Source organism: Drosophila rhopaloa, unplaced genomic scaffold (assembly GCF_018152115.1).
Source record: "Drosophila rhopaloa isolate 14029-0021.01 unplaced genomic scaffold, ASM1815211v1 contig_115, whole genome shotgun sequence".
Taxonomy (NCBI): Eukaryota; Metazoa; Arthropoda; class Insecta; order Diptera; family Drosophilidae; genus Drosophila; species Drosophila rhopaloa.
In genome coordinates, this window is record NW_025334990.1 from 15,528,881 (window position 1) to 15,549,500 (window position 20,620).

At 44.1% G+C, this 20,620-nt stretch overlaps 7 protein-coding genes across 10 annotated transcripts; 3 read left to right on the top strand and 4 right to left on the bottom strand.

Annotated features, from left to right (window-relative positions):
* Positions 1–94: 94 nt before the first annotated feature.
* LOC108049260 lies at positions 95–5,061 on the top strand. The gene is made up of 12 exons (XM_044457766.1): positions 95–155; positions 228–263; positions 374–593; positions 647–1,070; positions 1,699–1,831; positions 1,973–2,195; positions 2,251–2,656; positions 2,734–2,808; positions 2,874–3,127; positions 3,179–3,593; positions 3,658–3,740; positions 4,979–5,061. Exons 1-12 carry the CDS (start codon positions 117–119, stop codon positions 4,987–4,989), a joined length of 2,319 nt encoding a protein of 772 aa, XP_044313701.1. The 5' UTR covers positions 95–116; the 3' UTR covers positions 4,990–5,061.
* Positions 5,060–6,015, top strand: LOC108049261 (caspase-3-like). The gene is made up of 4 exons (XM_017130386.2): positions 5,060–5,074; positions 5,138–5,390; positions 5,446–5,857; positions 5,937–6,015. Exons 1-4 carry the CDS (start codon positions 5,060–5,062, stop codon positions 6,013–6,015), a joined length of 759 nt encoding a protein of 252 aa, XP_016985875.2.
* A 132-nt stretch (positions 6,016–6,147) lies between these two features.
* On the bottom strand, positions 6,148–7,255 carry LOC108049264. 3 transcript variants are annotated; one of them, XM_017130391.2, is made up of 5 exons: positions 7,066–7,255; positions 6,916–6,998; positions 6,714–6,852; positions 6,584–6,657; positions 6,148–6,509 (listed from the first exon to the last, which is right to left on the bottom strand). In XM_017130391.2, exons 1-5 carry the CDS (start codon positions 7,172–7,174, stop codon positions 6,504–6,506), a joined length of 411 nt encoding a protein of 136 aa, XP_016985880.1. In that variant the 5' UTR covers positions 7,175–7,255; the 3' UTR covers positions 6,148–6,503. The 3 variants fall into 3 exon arrangements, with proteins under 3 accessions (XP_016985880.1, XP_016985879.1, XP_016985878.1); XM_017130390.2 differs by having other exon boundaries at positions 6,148–6,487; positions 6,544–6,657; positions 7,066–7,254; XM_017130389.1 differs by having other exon boundaries at positions 6,148–6,657; positions 7,066–7,252.
* LOC108049262 lies at positions 7,227–7,980 on the bottom strand. The gene is made up of 4 exons (XM_017130388.1): positions 7,764–7,980; positions 7,625–7,713; positions 7,436–7,568; positions 7,227–7,378 (listed from the first exon to the last, which is right to left on the bottom strand). Exons 1-4 carry the CDS (start codon positions 7,885–7,887, stop codon positions 7,308–7,310), a joined length of 417 nt encoding a protein of 138 aa, XP_016985877.1. The 5' UTR covers positions 7,888–7,980; the 3' UTR covers positions 7,227–7,307.
* An 896-nt stretch (positions 7,981–8,876) lies between these two features.
* LOC108049210 (extensin-3) lies at positions 8,877–9,816 on the top strand. Its single transcript, XM_017130325.2, has one exon. It carries the CDS (start codon positions 8,907–8,909, stop codon positions 9,501–9,503), a length of 597 nt encoding a protein of 198 aa, XP_016985814.1. The 5' UTR covers positions 8,877–8,906; the 3' UTR covers positions 9,504–9,816.
* Positions 9,817–10,121: 305 nt separating this feature from the next.
* LOC108049211 lies at positions 10,122–10,858 on the bottom strand. The gene is made up of 4 exons (XM_017130326.1): positions 10,705–10,858; positions 10,568–10,653; positions 10,382–10,514; positions 10,122–10,326 (listed from the first exon to the last, which is right to left on the bottom strand). Exons 1-4 carry the CDS (start codon positions 10,811–10,813, stop codon positions 10,265–10,267), a joined length of 390 nt encoding a protein of 129 aa, XP_016985815.1. The 5' UTR covers positions 10,814–10,858; the 3' UTR covers positions 10,122–10,264.
* Positions 10,859–11,314: 456 nt separating this feature from the next.
* LOC108049220 (nucleoprotein TPR) lies at positions 11,315–20,302 on the bottom strand. 2 transcript variants are annotated; one of them, XM_017130336.2, is made up of 5 exons: positions 20,000–20,302; positions 12,977–19,115; positions 12,592–12,920; positions 12,394–12,527; positions 11,315–11,858 (listed from the first exon to the last, which is right to left on the bottom strand). In XM_017130336.2, the coding sequence occupies exons 1-5, from the start codon at positions 20,148–20,150 to the stop codon at positions 11,562–11,564; spliced, it is 7,050 nt and encodes a 2,349-aa protein (XP_016985825.1). In that variant the 5' UTR covers positions 20,151–20,302; the 3' UTR covers positions 11,315–11,561. The 2 variants fall into 2 exon arrangements, with proteins under 2 accessions (XP_016985825.1, XP_016985826.1); XM_017130337.2 differs by lacking the exon at positions 20,000–20,302 and adding an exon at positions 19,380–19,394.
* Positions 20,303–20,620: the final 318 nt, after the last annotated feature.

Here is a 20,620-nt window from a genome sequence, read left to right on the forward strand (position 1 = left end):
TTGAGTTCTAAGTGTGTAAATAAGATAGCGACGAACTAAGAGTAAAATTATCGCATATATTGTCTTGGAATCAACCGCGGATGAGACAGTTGACTGTTGATCGGCAACCAGTAACAATGGCAAATTGGCGACCTCTAGAAAATGATCATCAGAAAGTATGTATTATAACTGGAAGTCTATTGGTAATAATATGAATAAACAAATTTAATGACTTTTTAAAACTGTAGATTAATAATCTCTATGAAGAGAACCTTCAGAGAAAGGTAAGTACAAACACAAACAATTTACAAGCTTTAAAATAGTGTAGGTTGCACAGCCTTCCCATGGATAAGCCTTTTTCAATAATAAGATAACATGTTAATCTTATCTCAAGGAACAAGGTTCCGATGCTCAAGGCTATTTAAAGCCTGCGGATGGAGACCTTAAGCCCCCGGCTGTGTATATCCTCAACCACGAAGAGTTTCCCGGGAAACCCCGAAAAGGCAGCGCAAATGATGTCGAAGCTCTGACAAAAACTTTCAAGAAGCTGAAGTGTAAGGTTGAAGTAGTCCCGAACCCCACTCGGGCTATAGTTCACGACAAATTGAAAAATTGTAAGAAAAAAATTTGATACAATATTTGCTGGATATTAATAAATTCCTTTCAGTGACTAAAAAGAAATTCGACCATCCGTCTGGTTTGGTCATCGTCATCTTGAGCCATGGCTCCCGAAGGGAGCAGATCCAAACGTGCGACAATAAGAGCTACAATTTAGACGACGATGTTCTTTTTCCACTCTTCGATAATGAATCACTGTCAGGCAAACCCAAAATCCTAATTGTCCAAGCCTGCAAGGGATCATGGAGAGCATCAATGGAATCGGATTCGAAAAAAAATCAAAAAAATAATGAACCGTACATAAAATGCTACAGCAGCTCCGAGGGTTTTCTTAGCTATCGCAATGAATCAAATGGATCCATTTTCATACAAACCTTGTGCGATAAAATTAATCAAGATGGAATGAAAAAGGATTTTCGGTCAATCATTGAAGATGTAAAAGTTAGTGTTCAAAAGTTGTCTATATCACAAGGGTAAGTACAAGAGTCAAGTCGTCGTTTTTAATATTTTCATTAACAAAATATATAATATTTATTTATTATTAATTTATTTGGCCTTTTTTTCCTGCTTTTCAGTTATAAGCAAACGCCATCGGTAAACTCCAACCTTACAAAACGCTTTTGTTTTGGAGATTTTGTGCAAAACGGATGATACGAAACCACCATAAACCATATCATTATTTGATACAAAGATACCAATTTAATTGCATTTACTATATTACGTTATTATTTTATGTAAATAAAATTCGTTCCTCGTCAAATTTATTTTATTTTATTTTAAGTTGGTTTCTATTGCCACAACAGGAAATTGTCATCGAATTCCTGTTTTAATGGCAGATTTCTGTCCAAATCCTTTAATGTGTAAAACGTGATTTATAATTATTTACACTAAATATAAGCACTTCCTATTCGGGGACCGGATGTGCAAATGACTATCAGACAGAAAAAGACTGGATCGATAAGCGTTGATTAGATATCAACTCACACTTAATAATAAATCTTATCTTTCAAATAACACAATAGCTGCACATTCATTTCTACAATTAGTCGTAGTAATGGATTCCGAACGACAAGAACTGAAAAGTGAATAGGTGTCTTAGTAATGGATAACTACGTGCATTGCAATAACATATTTTTTCAAGTCTTTACAGGAATTAAGAGACGAAATGAATACGCCTGCACAGGATACTAATCCCGCTGAAAGATTTCAGACCATATCTGAAGACATTCAATGTGTAAGATTATCATTCCTTACATAGAGTATTGCTATAAATAAGCAATATATGCTTAAACGACTTTTCTTTTGTTAAACGCAATGAAAAATGAAATTATATAAATAATGGTATGATTATGATTTTAATGTATTACTACCGAAGGATGCTCAAGGATGTCTGCCACTGGAGTCTGGTTTTAATCCTCAGCAGCAATTGCTGCCGCCATATGTCTGCATATTGAATCACGAGGTATTTCCAGACCAGAGGCGATTAGGCAGCTCACAGGATGTTAGAGCTCTGTGCAAAACATTCTCCAGCCTACAATGTCAGATTGAAGTTGTTTGCAACCCCACATTGGCTATGGTTAACGACACGATTAGAAAATGTGAGTAAAAAATGAGACCAATAATGTTTGTTTGACTTAAATAAATTTCTTACAGTGGTCCTAAAAAGATTCGATCGCTTGTCCGGTTTGGTAATAGTTATGTTGAGCTACGGCTTAGAACAGGAGAGGATTCGCACGTGCGACGATGAGGGGTACGACTTGGATGTTGATGTGCTCTTTCCGCTCCTCGAAAATGAAACCCTGTCAGGAAAACCAAAAATTCTAATAACCCAAGCCGGTCAAGGCAATGGAAGGCCACCTTTTTCGAAGAAAATTCCCTCACCCTATATTAAATGCTTCAGCTCCTCCGGAGGTTTCATGAGCTATCGTCGCGTAGAAGAAGGGTCTATTTTTATACAAGCCCTGTGCGAAGTGATGGATCAAGACGGCCTTACAAAGGACTTCCGGTTAATTATATACGATGTAAACGCGAGGGTCGAGGAGATAGCTGAATCGTTAGGGTAAGTGCTCAGTAAATCAGAGAAAATTATTTGTTAACTGTATTTAAATAAAGTTTATATTGATCCTTAATTAAAAGACTGATGCAAGTACCATCAATACTATCAACTCTAAGGAAACCATTCTGTTTTGGAGATTTTGTGCAGTACGCAAAGTAAGAGACTGGAAATATAAAAAAATAAAAAGCTCCAATTATAGCTTATATAATTAAATATCTAGTGCTAGGATTCCAAGGACATCGCCCTCTGCTACAATTCAAAAAACATCTACTATTCCGGGGATTTCGATTACTGATCTTCAACCTCCATTGGTCTACATATTCAATCATGAAATATTCAAGAATACAGTTAAAAACAGATCAGGAAGTTCGAAAGATGTCGATGCTTTGCGAAGTACTTTTGAAAACTTGAACTGCGAGGTTCACGAAGTTCCAAACCCTACACTGGCTATGATACAGGGAACCTTTAAAAAATGTGAGTAATCCGAAGGGTATTTTCTACTTGATATTGATTGAGCTTTTCCAGTGGAAGTGGAGAACCTGAAACTCCGATCTGCGGTAGTCATCGCCATTCTGAGCCATGGCAATCGCAATGAGTTGATCGAGGCATGCGACGATACGAATTACTACTTGGACGATGACGTTTTATTTCCCCTTTTGAGAAACGATACCCTGAGAGGCAAGCCGAAAATATTGATTGTCCAGGCATGCAAAGGAATTTTAGAGGCGGACTCAAACCGAATAAGTTGCAACCCCAGGGATTTCATCATCTGTTACGGGACCACCGAGGGGTTTGAAGCCTACCGACATCCTTTCTTTGGATCGCCGTTCATCCAAACTCTATGCCAACACATGGATAAAGACGGCAAAACCAAAGATTTCCAGAAAATTATGCAGGCAGTGAACCAGTCGGTCACTGAGGAAGCTCCTGATAAATATAAGTAAGTATATCAAGGCTTCCATTTTATTTATCTTTTACTATCTGTAATGGCTTGCTGTTTTCAGAAAGGAAATGATACCGTCGTATACTTCAACGTTTGGAACAAAAAAATTTTACTTTTGGCACAACATCTACATAGATCAAGATGGTAACTAGTTAAATTTATCTGTAAAAGTCTCAACCTTTGCTTTAAATTAAAAACTAATTGCTGGAAAAAAGAGGATTTTTTTTATTGAATATAAAAAGCTGATTTCAGAGTTTACAATAGGTTAACAATTATCAATATGTCTCCCACCAACTAGAAGTTAATAAATAAAGAGCAAGGGTAATCTTAAAACCGATTAAATTGTCGTTTTTTGTCGTTGTGAACTCAAAATAAATAAATAAGGGTACCCAGATTTTGACATTTTTTATGTTTATATTAAGTTTATTTTGGAAAACGGATAAATGATAAATATAATGGGATTGAATGGGATTGATGGAATTGCATGAGCGACTCTTGACTTCTTATCTTCTGCTATTTAATATTAATATATATTGCAAATTTGCCCCAAATTTGTGTGAGGGGATTATAGTGATGTCACCCTATATACATATGTATGTTGCGAAAAATTTAAAATGTATTTCACATTGAGATAACCTTTGGGTGTTGATAAGGTTATCAGCCATAATACAACTCAGTCTTACACATGGATAGGAATCGTACGGAAGTGTCGCTAGAACGTGAAGAGGTGCTTTGGTAAAGAATTCGGAAGTAATCCAGTAATGAATGGCTTTTGATCTTAACAGGAATGGAGGGACGAAATTGATACGCCTGTACAGGATCAAAGGTTTCAGGCCACATCTGAGTTCTTTTCGTGGGTAAGAAGATTATCGTTTACTGTTTCTTTGTGTTATTTCGACCGAACAACACAATATACAATGCCAATGCATGTACATAATGTATTCATATTGATGCCCTCTTTGTATTTTGACAATTATTGTTGCCAGCGATTTACATTTTAACGCTCTGTTAAATCAATGACATTTTGTCGCAAATGTCTTTTCCCTGCCTTCTTTTTAACCTAACCTGCTTGGATAAAGTTTATACCATTTCAACAAATTCCCATTTCCCTAAATATACCTTAAAAAGCTTTGATTAAGCCTATATCGATCGAGCGTTAATTTTTCTTAAAAAATTTATAACAAGTATTTTTCTTCTTCTTAAAATCTGTGCTATCAAAGGGTCAGTTTTTTATTAAAATGGAAAGTTGCTAATTTCCCAACCGATAAAAAGTTTGTATATTAACAGTAATTACAATAATTAAATAATTAAAACGCCAAGTAGTTAAATTATAACCTTTTTTGTATAAAATAATATTTTTAATATTTGTTTTTTTTTTACAGGACAGCAATGAGTTGGCTGAACAAGTCAGTGATTCTGGGACAACCAGTGGTGAACCGCTCAGGCAATTTCAACCAGCTAGTATGGTCTTTCAGCACGTGGGTATATTATTAGTTATAAGCAATATTTCAAAAAATATTTAATGTAACTTATTTTAAAAGGATGCTCGAATGGAGTTATCTGAAAGTGCCAGTGAATCAGTTCCATTACAATCAGTTGATCCTCCGAAGAAACTTTTGCCGCCTTATCTCTGCATATTGAATCATGAGGAATTTCCGAATGATCCCGCACGGAATCGAAAAGGCAGCTCAAAGGATGTCGAAGCTGTGCGTAATACTTTCGGAAAGCTAAAATGTCAGATTGACGAAATTCCCAATCCCACACTGGCTAAGGTTAAGGACACCGTCCGGGCATGTAGGTAACGAAGAAAACCCATACTGACCTTTTGATGTAATTTCATTTTTTACAGTGGCTCTAAAAAGTTTCGCCCATCTGTCTGCTTTGGTCATCGTGATCTTGAGCCATGGGGACCAAAACGAGAAGATCTGTGCATGCGACGGTGAAGAGTACCACGTGGACAGGGATATTTTATTTCCACTCTTCGAAAATGAAACCCTGGCAAATAAGCCAAAAATCCTAATAATCCAGGCCTGCAAGGGCCATTGGAAGGCGGATTCTAAGAAATCCGACCGGAACCCCTCATCCTATATCAAGTGCTACAGCTCGACCGAAGGTTTCCAGAGCTTTCGCCACGTGACAGCTGGATCGATTTTCATTCAAACCTTGTGCAATGTAATGAACCAAGACGCCCTCACAAAGGACTTCCGCTCAATAATTGAGGATGTAAACGCAAAGGTCGAGAGGCAATCAAATTTAAATGGGTAAGTTTGTAACATTTTCAAAATTTTGTTTTTTATTTATAGTGTAATCAATTTTGAATGGTGTCTTTTTGTTTTACAGATACAAGCAAGTTCCATCAATATCATCGACTCTAAGAGAACCATTCTGTTTTGGAGACTTTGCCCAAAACGCAAATTAAAGGGTTAGAAAATTATGAAAGTGCAGCCGATTTAAATGGTATTTATTTACCAGAGTCAAATATAAAAGAATGTATACACCAAAAAGGTTAAATTGTGTGGCAGAAAGCCTTCACAATAGCACCACTGATTAGTGTAGTTAAAACAAAAGAATTTAATCAAGCATTTGGGATAATAAATGATAAAAGAAAAACTTTTGATTTAACTTATATGAGAACGTGTCTGATGGGAAATCCGCTTTACCAAAGGAAGGCACAATTGCATTTAAGTTTACCGAATACAAGCTTTAGAAGTTTTACAATTACCTCAAATACTATTGGGGATAAGAACCCTTTGATAAAAGGGATACCTTAATACAGACTCGAGGACAATTTATCTATTTTTAGGTGAGTACTCATACTTCCAACCCATCATCAGGATTTCTCACTTCAACATAAAACGAGTAGACCACGATCCAGAAGTAGATATCACAGCCTGGAAAGCCTGGACTTTAGATCTGTTCTTGGAATAAAGCCCATTGAAGACCTCACAAATATAACAATTTATCTATTTTTAGGTGAGTAATCATACTTCCAATCCATCATCAGGATTTCTCACTTCAACATAAAACGAATAGACGACGATCCAGAAGTAGATATCACAGCCTGGAAAGCCTGGACTTTAGATCTGTTCTTGGAATAAAGCCCATTGAAAAACTCACAAATATAAATGGCCGAGCCTGGAACAATTATCTCCCGGTATATCTGTTCGTATATCAGAAGGTAGATGCAGTACACAGTCATTATGATGCAGTTGGTCAGGCTGGTGATGAGGAAGAACATCAGAAGAACGGTCGATCTCTGTGGTGGTTTTTCAAGATGTTATCGTATGATCAGCTACTTAGTGGTGCCATCTGGACTTACGAGTAGTGCTCCGCCCAGCAGGAAAATGCACCCAATGCAGTGACAAATGGCCACCGCCTGCTCGATGTGTGCGATAAACTCCTCTGATAGATAGGGAATTAATTACTGACAGATAGGGAATTCAGGAAAGGATCACAATCGGACACCTACGACCGGCCATGTTGAGCACCAGCGCGTTGACAACAAAGTCCAGCACGGCGATTAAATAGCAGGCCTTGCGCAATTTAATGCAACAGCAACATTTTTTAAGACGCCACATTTTACAATTTTGATCTATGAAAACCTGAAAACTGATTGAAAAGGCATAGTAATTGTGAGAGAACCAAAAGTTTTATTACTACAAGCACCGTACAATTTACTACAACAACTAGATGGTAAAAGATCAGAGGATCTCAGAGGAACAGAGCTCCTCCCAACGCGGCATAGAAGGAGTAGGCCACCAGCCAGAAGTAAAGGCATAGGACTGAAAGTTTTGGGAATAAGCAAACGCCATCAATCAAAAGCCTTGGAATCTACTCACAGAACATAATGGCATAGGTTACCATGACCCAGAACCAAATGGCTAGTATAACGTCTGATACTATCAGTATTAGCATGGCCAGAGCCATGATCATGGTCATTATTATGTAGAATAGCATCCAGCAGCTTCTTAACTGGAGTTTTATAGATTTAACTATAATTTATATTAACAAGTTGAGGTCGATCTCACCCGAAAACAGCCGATGATCAGAAAGACGCAGCTCAGAATGTGCAACATCACGAAGATAATGAACAGAGTGTGGCCCAAGTCGGGAATGCCTACGGGGATATCAGGATAACTACATGTTCTGGACTTCCCTCGCACTTACCCGACTCTCCAAACAATGCTACAAAAATGCCTCCAATAACATCCGCTATAATGTGCAGTATCCCGATTATAATGGTACCGATGCGCAGATCCACGCAGCAACAGCAATTCTGTAGGTAGATCATATTGCCGATGGTCTGCAGATCCTTAGGTCTTAGTTTTCAGTGGAACGATTAGAGGGTGTAGTTTTTTTGATTATTGGAGACCAGATTGTGTAAGTTCTGACACTAAATACAAAGTACTTAATTATGCTGGCTCAAACAAGCTTATATAACTTGTAAGAAGTTGAATGCTAGTAATGCACATTACCCTTTATTTAAAGAGCTCCCCTATTTAATAAGCATACATAATCTGAACCAAAAATGATTTTACTTGAAACTTTTAACTGTCTATTTAGACAGTTTCTTTATTAACTCTTTTGTGACGATAATACTTTACACATGTGATAATTAAATCGATAGCAGTTTAAAACTAACTTATTCTAACTTTTATGTCAAGATCATTTTATTTTTGTTAAGGCTATTTTCTGACTTAGAAAGTTAGTTTACTTCCGAGGTGGGTTCTTCTTGTTTCATGGGTTAGTAACCTCTTGCGAAATTGGCGCCCTATAAATATTTAAGTGCAGATCGTCGATCCAATGACCGTCCCTGGCCTACCAACGGAATGTACGATCGTGTCAATCGAGTTATATAATAAATTACAAGTAAACATCGCAATCGACCATTAAAGCGTATGCCTTTGGCAAATATTGGCCGAAAAAAAAAGGCCGGGAAGACCAAAAAAAAAAAAAAAAACAGAACGTGACAACGACAGGCCCCTCCCTTCGATCTTTCTGCCTGTGCAGTTTTCGGTTTCGTTTTCATCACCCGAATGAATCTAAAAACGAATCCCCATCGGAAACGGAATCCGCGTCCACTTATATCGAAAACGAAACCGAAATGAGCACAATGCGCCCACTAATTTGTATGCATCGCGGATTGCAGGCGGGGATTGAAGAGCTCCGCGTAACGCGATTGGGAAGCCATCGGAAATATTATGCAAAGGCGGGGGCTATACAAATCGTCTGGCGGCGAGAGCCATATAAAATGCCCGATTGACCTGCAGCAGTAGCTTCATTCGCAGCGGAACCATCGACACGACCAGCATGCAGACGCAGTGTATCCTCCTCCTCCTGGCCGCCAGCCTGGCCATATGTGTGGCCCGTCCGGAGCCACCGAAGTCCCGCTATGGACCACCCCCACCGCCAGCTCCCCAAAAGGAATACGGACCCCCTGCTCCGGCGGCACAGCCTCTACCCGTTTATGGCCCACCCGCCGCCTTCTACGGACCACCGGCCACCTCGGAGGCCCTGGTGACCAAGAATGTGTACGTGCATGTGCCGCCAGAGGAGCCGGAGTTCTATCCGGCCTCCTCGCCCATCCAGACGGCCGTGCCCAAAAAGCACTACAAGATCATCTTCATCAAGGCGCCCAACCCACCCACTCCAGTGCGTCAGGTGCTCCCACCCCCAGTGCAGGATGAGCACAAGACCCTGGTCTATGTACTCGTGAAGAAGCCCGAAGAGCAGCAGCCCCTCATCCTGCCCGCTCCCGAGCCCACGGAGCCCAGCAAGCCGGAGGTGTACTTCATCAAGTACAAGCAGCAGCAGCCCAAGCCGGCCACCCAGTACGGACCACCCCCATCCGCCCCCGCGGAGGAGTACGGAGCACCACCTGCCCCCCGCACCCTCGAGCAGTTCTAGTTTGTAGTGTCGCCTAGGTGCACAGCCCATGAATGTAAATATTATTTATGATCGCTGCCATTAAAGAGAGTTTAGAAAATGCAAAATCAATTTGTTCCCGGATCTTGAATTCCTGCTGCACATGAATTTTTACATATTCAGGGTCAGATTCTTACTCTATGGAGATAATAAGTATTCATATTCCGCGCCAGACATGTATGGAGATAATAAGTATTCATATCTTGTTGTAAGTTGTGTTCCAGATCCTGAAATCTTGGCATATGCATGTGAATCTTTATCATAATATATACCCATATCCCCATGAATTCTTGCGGAAAATACAGGCTGAATCATTAAATATTAAATCTCTTCGTAAATTATTGATAAACATTTTTATTTTCGTTTGACATACGAAGATCAACCACTCGTTATCAACAATGGGGTAGCGATATTTAACTCTGTGCGAAATGAGCTCAGTACTCAATATTTGTTTTATTGATGGGAGTACACTTATTGAATACAAATGAGTTTTTACTTTTAAAATAAAACGAGCATTACAGAAGAAAAAGTTTTGTGGCGGCCTGTTTTTATTATTTAATATTAAAGCCTTTAATTCGGTAAGAAAAAAGTTTGTAGGTATATTGTTGTTAAGATTAGCAATTTATTATATCAGGTAACTGAACATAACATTGATACAAAATGCAAATTAATCTTCTAAAATTTGTTTCACTACTTTTCCAAAAGACATCAAATTTTATAAAAAGGCAACAAAATATATGAACTCAGGTGTCCTTCAATCGATCGTAGTAAGAATAGACCACCAACCAAAAGTACAAGCCAAGAACTGGAAACGGAGATAAGCAGGCTGTATAAATATCTATATAATAATGTTATCTTACGGGATTGGAGAATGTCAAAAACAAGATATTCGTTGATAATGCCTTCCGTGGCCACAAACACGCCCTCGGCAACCAAAATAAGGAAACGTAGGCAGGAAACCGAGAGATACGGCAACAGAAAATATCTTAAACCCTGAAATAAAGTATTTTAATATCCTATGAAACCGAGCTATTAAAAAGTCTTACCAACACGGCTCCGAGCAGAAGGAATATGCAACAGATGACGTAGATACCACTTACTATGAGGGAAAAAAGTCCCAACAGACTGTCGCCTTGGGAAAAGGTTTATTTGCACTTTAGATTTATATTTAAATCATACTTACGATCCACAAAGAACCGATCCAGCCCACGGATGAGCACCTCAACGATGGCTATTAGGATGCAGCCGCACTTCAGCTCGATGCAGCAACAGCAATTGTCAGAGTAGATCATTTTCGGTTCAGTGGGATTTGTACCAGCTCATCGGTTTCTGATGGATCCCGCCTGGCCAACTGACATACAACAACAGGTAATTATGTTTGAGCCGGTAATTCTGATCACGTTCCATGGTTCACGGCTGTGGTCTGCATAATTAATTGACTTTGTGTGGGTTAGACCAATTAGGGTCATTGCCATCAATTGCAATATTACGATTCAATGGCCTATAAATACTTGTAGTTCAGATCTTTTGATCAGCCATATATTTGTACAATTCTTAAAGTCCTTATAAAAATGTATTTATTTACTTTTCTGAAGAATTTTTTAAATAAAGTTTCAGTAAAAAGCTAAATATCGGAAGCTATTACGTTTCAATTTACAAAAAAAGGAAATGAAACATTTTTTTAAATTACAAAATGAATAATAAAAATAATGTATTGGACAACAAATTAAATTAATGGAGATTAATAGAGAATAACATTTGTAGACCAGTTTAAAATTCAGACACAGAATATGTTCACCATTACATTATGTTTATTTAGAAATCTATAGCTAAATGAATGTACAAGAGCCGAAGCTCTTTGCGTCTTGGCAGCTGCAGAAAATCAAGACTCGCAAGCGGGAGAATGTTGAGTAATTAATGTAAGTGTAGGAGGATTAATAATAGTTAAATGCGAGGAGACTTATATCTAGCTCAGTAAACGCAATGATTATAGTCAGCCTACAGCGGACTTTCGTCTGCGGGTCCGCTAAACTCCTCGCCCTAGGGGAATCGTCCGCCGCTGTTGAAGTTATTCGGTGCTGGGCGACGGATGGGTCGCCGGCTGCGTGCCCGTTGGGCGAACCGATTGCTGTTGGGCGGCATGTTTCCCTGGTCGCGCTGCATGTTTCCCGGCGACGGCTCCCGCTGCCAGACGATCCGCTGCGGCCGGTTTTGGTTGTTGGGACTGCCGCCGCGCATCATAGCACGTCCTCCGCGTCTTGTGGGCACCGCACTGCGCAGCGTGCGAAATCGCGTGTTCTCCGACGGCGAAGTGGCCTCCGCCTCCCGACCCTCCTCCTTTAAAGACAGCAAAAGCGATCGAGTTAGAATTGAGTTGGATCAGACTGAGGTCTAAGTTATATAAACTACTTTCTTTAAATTTTAAAACAGTAGTGTTGATTCTTTGAGTGAAGTTGAATAGGAAATACCCCATCTAAATAGTGATTCTTATTATAAGGCAGTTAAAGAATAAAAACACAAAAGTTTCGGTGGTATTATTTTCACTTGTGTCAGATAAAGCTGTAGTTTCATTAAATAAAATAAAAAATATTAACAGATTTCCAGTTTCAACTGATTATAAAATTTATAATACAAATACAAATTAATCATTGGGTAAACTTGTTAGTTAGTTCAGCTTAAGCACCAATAGTTTATCTTTCAGTCTCAAAATTCTGTTTTAAATCACAAGAAATAGATGTCAACTGGGGGTTAGATTAATAGCATTCTAATTAAATTAACTCCCATGCAGGGTCTCATTCGGACCAACCTGCTGATCTCCACTGTTAACTAGCCACCAGAGAAAGTGCTACTTTGGACAAGAACGCGTCCTTACCTCAACACCCACCGCCTGCTTCTCACCCTCAGACGAGACGCCATCGGCGCCCTCGCTGTCCTCGGTGGGGTTGCCCTCGGCAAGATTGGCCTGGTTATGGGACACCTCCGACTGGCTCGTGCCCACATTTGGATCTGCATTGGTAAGATAGAAGCTGATTAGTTTTTCATTCTTTATATAATTCGTTATATAGCTTACTATCATTTCCCAGTGGCTGGGAGTCCTCTTCTTGGCCAGCAGCCAGCGTCTCCTCGGCGAAAGCCTCATCCGCCTCACTGGCGTTTTCAGCTCCTCCAGCAAGATCCCCTTCGTCGGCTGCTTTGTTGCCGTCGCTTCCACTGCTCTCTCCTGCCTCGCCCAGTTTTAGTGGAGAACTGCCAGAGGCAGCTCCCTCATCGCTGGGTCCTGCACTTTCATGGGGAGCACCATCGACCACTTCGGCGGTGTTATCCACCTCGGCGGTCTCCAAGCGGGCTGGCTGCTCGCTGAAGTTCGATACTTGGGGTGAGCTAACAATCTCCACAGAGCTGTTGAGAATATTAATAAATTAGATCCGATTATCGGAGACAAATCATTTACCCACCTTTCGTTGCGTCTAGCAGCGGCCGTGGACGTGGAAGCGGCAGCCTGCTTCCAGTTGGAGACCTCAGCCTGCGGCAAAGTCACCGGGTTCGAGGACTCGCCACTGCCACTGGTGATGGCCTGGCTCTGGTTGTTCTCCTGCGTGGAAGCGGATGCGGTCGCCACTGCCTGGCTGTCCAGCGATTGGCTCTCTTCCTGCGCCTGCATGTGCTGCTCCGGCACCTCCTCGATGTCCACCTCGTTGTTGTCCTGGGCATCCACGGCTATATCGTTGTCATCGTCAGCACCCTCGTTGTCGTCCATCTCGTTGTCTTGCTCGTAGGAATCCTCGTATCCCTCCTGTTCGGCATCGCCTCCGTCAATGGGACCATCGTCGGCATCGGCCAGAACGTCCTCCTCGTCGTCCGAGTCCACCACCTGAATGTCATCCTCCTGATCGCGCTGCGAAGAGGTCGGCATCTGGTCGACATCCATTCCGGAATCGCCAATGTGCCCGGCAGACAGTTCTCCACTGTGCATGGGACCACGAAGTCGTTTCGTCATCTTTGGCATCTTCTCGGGTACACCCTCCTCGTTCGTGGTGGAGGAGTCTCCCTCCACATCACGTGGTCGCTTGATGCCCTGGGACGAGCAGCCGGCCTGGGTGGTCGTCACATTGCTGCTGGATGGTGTGTGCCTGCTGTGGCTACTTACCACCGTGGAAGAGCTGCTGCTGCTGCCCGAAGTGCTGGGCAGCTGGCTCTGACTCCCGCCATCCTGAACGCTCGGGGCGGTGGCGTTCGGGGCCGACGTGGAGCTAGATGACGATGATGATCCCTCGACGCGCGGCGACACCAGAGCCACCACTTGCTGCTGGGCTCCGCCCACGAACAACTGCGAATCGTTTTGCTGCGGATGTTGGATGCTTTCCGCTTCCTGGGAACTTTCAGCCGCGGATGAGGCGCCCATCGGTGGAATAGCAGCCACGGCCACAGAAGCCGAGCTGGTGGATGGCATGTAGTCGGTGTGCGAGGATGTGGGCGAGGAGGAGGCCATCGATTCCAGGGCAGCACTTCCTGTGGTGTGCACCTGCTGCTGTGGTGGCACCAGAGCGGTTTGTGCCACCGCCGAACTGCCTCCGCTGGCCGCAGCGGATGTGGTGGAAGTGGATGAAGAAGATGACGATGAGGAGGTGGACGTACTGGATCCAGCCGGGGGCTGTTGGCTGGTGGGCAGAATAGCGGCCGTGCGGCTGTTCTGCACTGAAATGGGCCGGATGCTGGCCAATGGAGTCTCTCCTCCACGCCAGGGAGTCACGGTGGCCGATTGCTGCACAGTGGCTGATCCGGACATAGGTTTAACGTTAGCAGTACGCGGAGAGCTTTCCGAGATGTTGCCCTTCTCGGCCACGGAGCTGGTCGACGGCTTGGTAGACTGCTGGGATCCCAGCTGACGAGTAAGCTGGTTAATTCTCATGTGCAGAGATTCGTTCTCCCGGGTGAGTCGTTGGTTGATGTCCTTATTGGCGGCTATGTTCTCCTGCAGCTCCTTTTCCAGGCGGGCGATTGTCTCGTCGTAGGAGGACTTGGTGCCGGCAAAGGTGGTCTCCTGGTTGGCCAAATCAGTACGAGCCACGGTAAGATCCACAACCAGTTTGTCCAACTTGGCCTTATACTCCTGTCGCACAGCAGTGGCATCAGTTTCTGGCTCAGCGCGTTTCTTTAGCTCCTCGCTTTCTTTGGACAGCTTTTCATGCTCTTCTTTCAGTGCTCTCAGTTGGTTATTGACCTCCTCCAATTCGCCGCGAACCTTTTCCAGTTCGGCGATGGTCTCGGCTCCTCCTGTTTGTGCTTGCAATCCCATGTAGTAGTCCTTGTACCTCTTGGCCAGCTTGCGCAACTGCAGCTCCTTGGTGTCCTTGTCTGCAATGGCCTTGTCCTTTGTCTCCAACTCCTCGTTGGCCTTAAGCAGTTCCTCTTCCTTCTGGAGCAGGCGGTTTTTCAGCTCCATGATGTCCTGCGTTTGGCGCGTGTTGTTTTGCTTGAGATTGGTGGACTCGTCCGCCTGCTTCTTGCGCGCCTCGTCCAGCAACTGCAAGTGTTTGTTAAGCGACGGAATCTCTGTGTCTAGACGCTGCTTCAGCAGGGCTAGCTCATCCGATTGCTTTTTGCTCTGCTCCTTCTCGGCTGTGAGCAACTTGGCCAGGTGCTCGCGCTCAGCCTGCAGACGCTTGAACTCTTCCGGATTGCGGTTGCTCTTCTCCACCAGCGCATTGGCGCGCTGCCGCCACTTGATGGCCTCGGTGCGCAACGAGGTGTTCTCCACATTAATTTCCTCGATCTTGGAAGACAGCTCCTTGTTGCTGCACTGCATCGGGAACAGCTCCTTTTCCACGGAACTGATGCGGTTAGTAAGCTCGGAGACGCGAAGGGTCAAAGCATTTCGCTCCTCCCGAAGTATACGGTTGCTGTCGGTGATGGCGTTTAGGGTTTCGATCTTGCGCAACACCTCCTCGTGCTTGTTGGCCGACACCACATCAGTCTGACTCTTGGAGCGCTCCTGGTTCAGATAGCCATTTAGTTCATCCACCTTCTTCTGCTGAATCGTGTGCTCCGACATGAGACGAGCATTTTCTGCCTTGAGAATGTCTAGCTTGGCGGCGAATAGATCCTTCTCCTTGCGCAGGAACTTAATGATCTTCAGAAGCTGCTCATTGTTTCTTCCCTCTTCGGCACCGGCCAGTCCAGAAGTATTCAAGCTCTGATCCGCATCCATGCCCGACTCATTAAGGGAAGTGTTCGGGTTTTGAATTTGACTGGCCAGAACAGCCAATTTGGTGGTCAGTGCTTCAATCTGATCGTGCAGACTGGAGTTCAGGGCATGCAAATCGGCCACGCGCTGCTCGGACTCCTCCTTCTCCTTGTCCAGGAGCTTTTGGGCCGCGGCATTGGAACGTTGGAGCTCGTCGTAAGCGGCTTGTAGTGATTCCCTTCCTGACTTCAACTGATTTAGCTCGTCGTTGACCTTGTAGAACTCCGCCTTGAATCGGGTAAGCTCCTGGATGTCCGCCGAGTGCTGTATCATGCCGTTGGCGTATTTCACCTCCACGGCACTCAGGGATTCAGCCAGAGTGGTGTTCTCGCCACGAAGCGTGCGAATGGTGCGATTGGACTCCGTGAGCTTCTCCAACACACTCTTCAGCTCTTCTTGGGCCGTCTTCAACTGACCAGACTGGTTGACAGTCTTGCTCTGCTCAGTGACATTGGACAGCATAGCTTCCGCCTCTAGATCGGTAATGCGCGTCTTGAGCTCAGCCTCGGAACTCTGGAGCTTCTTGATTTCCTCCTCCTGCTTGGCCACCAGTTCGCTGTGCAAATCGTGCAGACGCTTGATCTCACTCTCGGCGCTCTGGGACATCTTGAAGAACTGTTCGCCATGCTCGCGAGCATTGGCCAGTTCCTTGGTGAGCGACTGGATCTCCACGTTAGCCTGGTCTAGTTTGAGCTCAAGCTCCCGGGCTCGTTTGTTGGCCGCCGTGATGGGATTTTCGTTCATGGAAGGCGTGAGGCTGTTCTGTAGCTTTTTGCTCAGCTCATTGACCTGGTTCACCTTCTGGGCAAGATCTTCGCGGACGCCCAACAGCTCAGCCTGCCACTTCTCGGCCTGCTGCTTCTCCTCCTCCTTCAACTTAGTGGCCGTCTCCGCCTGTCGTTTGAACTCATTAATTGATTCGCGGAACTTCTCCTCCTCCTCCTGGAAGTGGCGACGTTGGGCAGACAGTTCGCGGACAGTGTCATCCAAACGCTGCTCCAAGCGCTGGCGTCCCTCCAATTCGGATCGTTCCAGGTTGGTCTTGATGAACTCCAGACTGTTCAAGAGCAGCGACTGGCTCTGCTGTTCGCGGTGATAGGTCTCCTTCTCGATCTGCAGGCGGGAGGCGGTGTCCTTGAGGATGCGGTTCTCCTGGCGCAGGCTGTGGGCCTCCGAATCGGCAGCTGCGTGCTTGCGGTGGGCAGCCATCACTTCGTCCTTGAGCATAAGCACGGTCTGCTCATGCTTGACTATAGTCTTCTCGTAGTTCTTCGTCCGGTCCTCCAGAGTGGTCACCTGCTGCTTATAGGTTTCAATGTTTTTGTGGACCAGTTCGAGCTGCTCCTTCTGGAACTCCGTGGCGTTCATTAGCTTGCAGTTGCTACTCGTCAGCTCTCTTACTTCCTTGCGCATAGAGTCGAATTGCTCCTGGGCAAGAGCGTCGTTCTTGCGCTTCTCGCTGGTGTAGTAGTCGTAGTTTTCCTTGAGGGAGGCATACTTCTTTACCTCCTCTTCCAACTGCTGCTCCAGCTGGCGCACTCTTCGCTCCAGATTGCTTTTCTCTTCCACCTGGGCGGCCGAAAGCGTTGAAGTTTCGAGCACGGACTCGCTGAGCTGCAGATTGGAATCGTCAAGATCCACAGTCTTTTGGCCCAGCTTCTTCTGAGCCGCGAAGTAGAACTTTTTGTAGCGATCACACTTCGAGAGCAATGTGGTTATTGTACTGTTTTTCTGGGCAAAGATCTCCTCCATTTCGGCAAATCGAGCGTTAAGCTTCTTTACCTGCTTTTCGGACTGCTCCAGCAAGATCTTGTCGTTGTGTTTTTCATTCGCCTCCAGCATTTCTGCGAGATCGCGGGACACAGCTAGCAGTTGAGTATTTTTGTCGACCAATTCCTGTATAGATCCGAAAGTGGCCAAGGTATCGATCACACCATCGCTGGAGGTAGGCTCACGTTGCGGCTTGCTGCGGATGTTGGGTACTCCAGCTCTCAAGCAGTTCAGTTCGTCCAACAGCATGCACACTTGTCGGCTGAGATCGCTGTGCGTCTGCTTTAGCTTTTTGTTTTCCTTCTGGCAGTGAGTCAGATTGCAGCCAATTCTTTCCAGCTCGTGCTCTAATGAGATCTTTCTTTCGGCCAACTCATCGTGCTCCTGGAGGAGCTGCTCGTGGGTATTTTTCAGTTTGTGCATTTCGGAAGTCTGTTTTTCAATTTGCGGAGCATTCTCGCTGATCTCCTGAAGAATGGACTTGACCTGCAGCTTTAACTGCTCGTTTTCGCGGTTACGCAACTCCAGCTCCTCGCTGTTCTTGGCGTACATGGAGTAGAGTTCGGTGAGCGAGAGATCGGAGCGCATAAGGCGACTGGCAACCGCCGCACTGGGAGCTATCTTGCAGATTGCGCTCTCCAAGGTGCTCTCCTGGGCCTCCTTCAGCAAATCATTCGCGCCGACGAGTTGTTGCTGCAGCTCCTTAATCTTCTTGTTCTGCTCTTCCAACTCTTCGGCGTGTGTCTTCTTAAGGGTTGTTATTTGCGCCTCCAGCTGGGCGCCTTGCTCCTCATACTCGTTCAGCATACGCTTCATTTCGGCGATGCCCGAGAGGAGCTCTTCCCGCTGGGTCAGATGATCGGCCTCGGTATTCTTGAAGATGTCGAACAGCTTCTCCTTGGCATCGAGCTCCTTCTTCAGCCTCTCCACATACTCCTCCGTGTCCTGGTTCTGCTTGTAGGTGACGTCGTTCTGGGCCTCCAACTTGCGGTTTAGTTCCTCGATGGTTGTGCTCGCCTGTCCATATTGCCGCTGCACCAGCTGCAGAGCATCGGTATTCTCCTTGAGGCGCGACTCTAGTTGCATTGTGTTCAGCGAATGCTCCCGCCGGATGTTCTGCAGCTCAGAGTTGTTCCTGTTGAGATCGGCGCTAAGCAACTGGATCTCCTGCTGCAGCATATGGCGTTCGCTCTCCATGCGGTTCTCCTTGAGCTCCAGGGCCACCTCCTTGCTCTGGATCTCGTCCACGCGGGCGATGGCCTCGCATTTGGCGGCGATGGCCGCACTAAGCTGCTGCTGGTAGGTGTGCAGGTCCTGTTTCAGGCGCTCCAACTCAGACTGCTGGCGCTCGATGACCTTCATCAGCGAATCGCGCTCCTCGACGGCCGAGGTCTTCTCCTTGCGCAACTGGGACACATTCTGCTCGCAATTCTTGACCGTCTCAATGAGCTGGGTCCGTTCCGCGGATACTTGGTCCAGCTGGCTGCGCAGCTCATTGACATTTAGCTCAAAGTTGTTGAATTTTGCCAGATAGTCCTCCATTTTGTTTTCTAGCTCTTCGCTTTTTTGCTCAGATTCGGCTGTGAAGTATGAAAAAATAATTTGTCATTGGCTTTGACTTGATAAAAGAGAGTTTCTGAAGGTCTCAGGGTGGAGTAGCAGAAAAAGACGAATTTTCTTAACTTTCCAGGCTCGCCTGATTTGCAGAGTGATATAATTATCAGTCGGGGTTTTTATTTGAATTCTTTAACCCTACACTTCCAAGTTTTGGTTAAATCTCTTGAAGTGACGGTCGAAAGTGGTTAAAATAAAATTAAATATTAATGTAACGTTTTAAATCTTACCAAGGCTATTCTTTATATGCAACCTTAAGACACGGAAAAGGAATTGAATTTGACAGGAATTGTCAAACTAAAATGATGTTCCTAGTGGCGGAAAAGGACTGCGATATATACTCATTATGTAGAGCAATGTTGGACAATTGTTTATGCAAGGACCCTAGGGACTTGAAATCACCTAAAAAGGGTGTCTAAAAGTATGTTACGAATAAAATAGCTTCGACTTTGGCATTGGATTTATCGAGTCCTAAATAAATTCAAAAATTTCGGTAATTCAAATATTTTGGTGGGAAAGATGGCCAAGCCAGTGTGACCACACCGGCAGCAGGTAAAATTCGCAGGAAAAATGAAATGTGCAGCAGCCATTGTTTTTTAAGAGCTAAAGCCGGAAAATTAAAAAAAAATGTATAATAGAAAGCAGGAAAAGTCAACAATTAACTACTAACTGCTTCTATTACATTACGAAAGTTTGGCATTCAAGTTAAGACAAGTATTTGCCATGTTTTAAGTGCTACAAGTTGTCAAAATACGCCGGCAAGCCTGGCAAATTTTGGAGCCCCAAGGGCTCATATACTAAACAAATGAATGTATGATTTAAAGCGCACAAAATGTAAATATTAGCTTACCCAGCCGATTGGCGGCCGCCCGCTCCTTGCAATACTCATCGGAAAAATTCTTTATGTACGCCGACAATTTCTTTTGGACGTCTTCCGGCACGAGTTTCAACTCGTCGGGCTGAAGTATTTGGTTCAGAGTTTGAGGACCGCTGAGATCCATATTCGCACTTATTCCTTGTCAAGCAGTGGTGAAATTTAAGTGGAGCGGTGCAAAACGTACAAAATATGCTTATTTTTGTGTGAAATTTGCAGACATTCAGCCGCGGACGAGACGCGAAAAATAATGTGACTGTGGGAGTAGTGGGGAATAATCCAAGAGCGGAAAAAACCTATCGACTCCCCCGACAAATAGGGTTGTTTTACAACACTGTTTTGGTGGTGAGTTTTAATTTCAAATGTCCACTTATTTGATTAAATAATAAATTAGGCAAATAAACTAAAACGATAAAATAAACAAACTCTTCTCAGGAAGATGAATCGAAAAAAGTTAATAGAAACAAATATGATTTTTATATGAGTGGCAGTGAATACTTGGAAGCAATGTTTAGCATGTAAAATTAAAAATGTTACTACAATTTGAAAAAATTTCAACTTTTGTAAAAATAAAGAAAATACGATATCCGTTAATAA

What these genes read in the sequence shown, in the direction of transcription:
- LOC108049260 (XM_044457766.1), top strand. Translation starts at nt 117, where the DNA reads ATGGCAAATTGGCGACCTCTAGAAAATGATCATCAGAAA. An exon ending in TCACGACAAATTGAAAAATT is followed by an intron (nt 594 to 646) that starts GTAAGAAAAAAA and finishes AATTCCTTTCAG; the next exon opens with TGACTAAAAAGAAATTCGAC. An exon ending in GAGATAGCTGAATCGTTAGG is followed by an intron (nt 2,657 to 2,733) that starts GTAAGTGCTCAG and finishes CTTAATTAAAAG; the next exon opens with ACTGATGCAAGTACCATCAA.
- LOC108049261 (XM_017130386.2), top strand. An exon ending in TAAGGACACCGTCCGGGCAT is followed by an intron (nt 5,391 to 5,445) that starts GTAGGTAACGAA and finishes CATTTTTTACAG; the next exon opens with TGGCTCTAAAAAGTTTCGCC. An exon ending in AGGCAATCAAATTTAAATGG is followed by an intron (nt 5,858 to 5,936) that starts GTAAGTTTGTAA and finishes TTTGTTTTACAG; the next exon opens with ATACAAGCAAGTTCCATCAA.
- LOC108049264 (XM_017130391.2), bottom strand. Translation starts at nt 7,174, where the DNA reads ATGTGGCGTCTTAAAAAATGTTGCTGTTGCATTAAATTGCGCAAGGCC. An exon ending in GGTGCTCAACATGGCCGGTC is followed by an intron (nt 6,999 to 7,065) that starts GTAGGTGTCCGA and finishes CCTATCTATCAG; the next exon opens with AGGAGTTTATCGCACACATC. An exon ending in AGGCTCGGCCATTTATATTT is followed by an intron (nt 6,658 to 6,713) that starts GTGAGTTTTTCA and finishes CAGGCTTTCCAG; the next exon opens with GCTGTGATATCTACTTCTGG.
- LOC108049262 (XM_017130388.1), bottom strand. Translation starts at nt 7,887, where the DNA reads ATGATCTACCTACAGAATTGCTGTTGCTGCGTGGATCTGCGCATCGGT. An exon ending in AGCATTGTTTGGAGAGTCGG is followed by an intron (nt 7,714 to 7,763) that starts GTAAGTGCGAGG and finishes ATATCCCCGTAG; the next exon opens with GCATTCCCGACTTGGGCCAC. An exon ending in AACCTATGCCATTATGTTCT is followed by an intron (nt 7,379 to 7,435) that starts GTGAGTAGATTC and finishes CAAAACTTTCAG; the next exon opens with TCCTATGCCTTTACTTCTGG.
- LOC108049210 (XM_017130325.2), top strand. Translation starts at nt 8,907, where the DNA reads ATGCAGACGCAGTGTATCCTCCTCCTCCTGGCCGCCAGCCTGGCCATA.
- LOC108049211 (XM_017130326.1), bottom strand. Translation starts at nt 10,813, where the DNA reads ATGATCTACTCTGACAATTGCTGTTGCTGCATCGAGCTGAAGTGCGGC. An exon ending in GGATCGGTTCTTTGTGGATC is followed by an intron (nt 10,654 to 10,704) that starts GTAAGTATGATT and finishes CCTTTTCCCAAG; the next exon opens with GCGACAGTCTGTTGGGACTT. An exon ending in TTTTGACATTCTCCAATCCC is followed by an intron (nt 10,327 to 10,381) that starts GTAAGATAACAT and finishes CTCCGTTTCCAG; the next exon opens with TTCTTGGCTTGTACTTTTGG.
- LOC108049220 (XM_017130336.2), bottom strand. Translation starts at nt 20,150, where the DNA reads ATGGATCTCAGCGGTCCTCAAACTCTGAACCAAATACTTCAGCCCGAC. An exon ending in GGCGGCCGCCAATCGGCTGG is followed by an intron (nt 19,116 to 19,999) that starts GTAAGCTAATAT and finishes CATACTTCACAG; the next exon opens with CCGAATCTGAGCAAAAAAGC. An exon ending in AGCAGGCGGTGGGTGTTGAG is followed by an intron (nt 11,859 to 12,393) that starts GTAAGGACGCGT and finishes CTGTCTTTAAAG; the next exon opens with GAGGAGGGTCGGGAGGCGGA.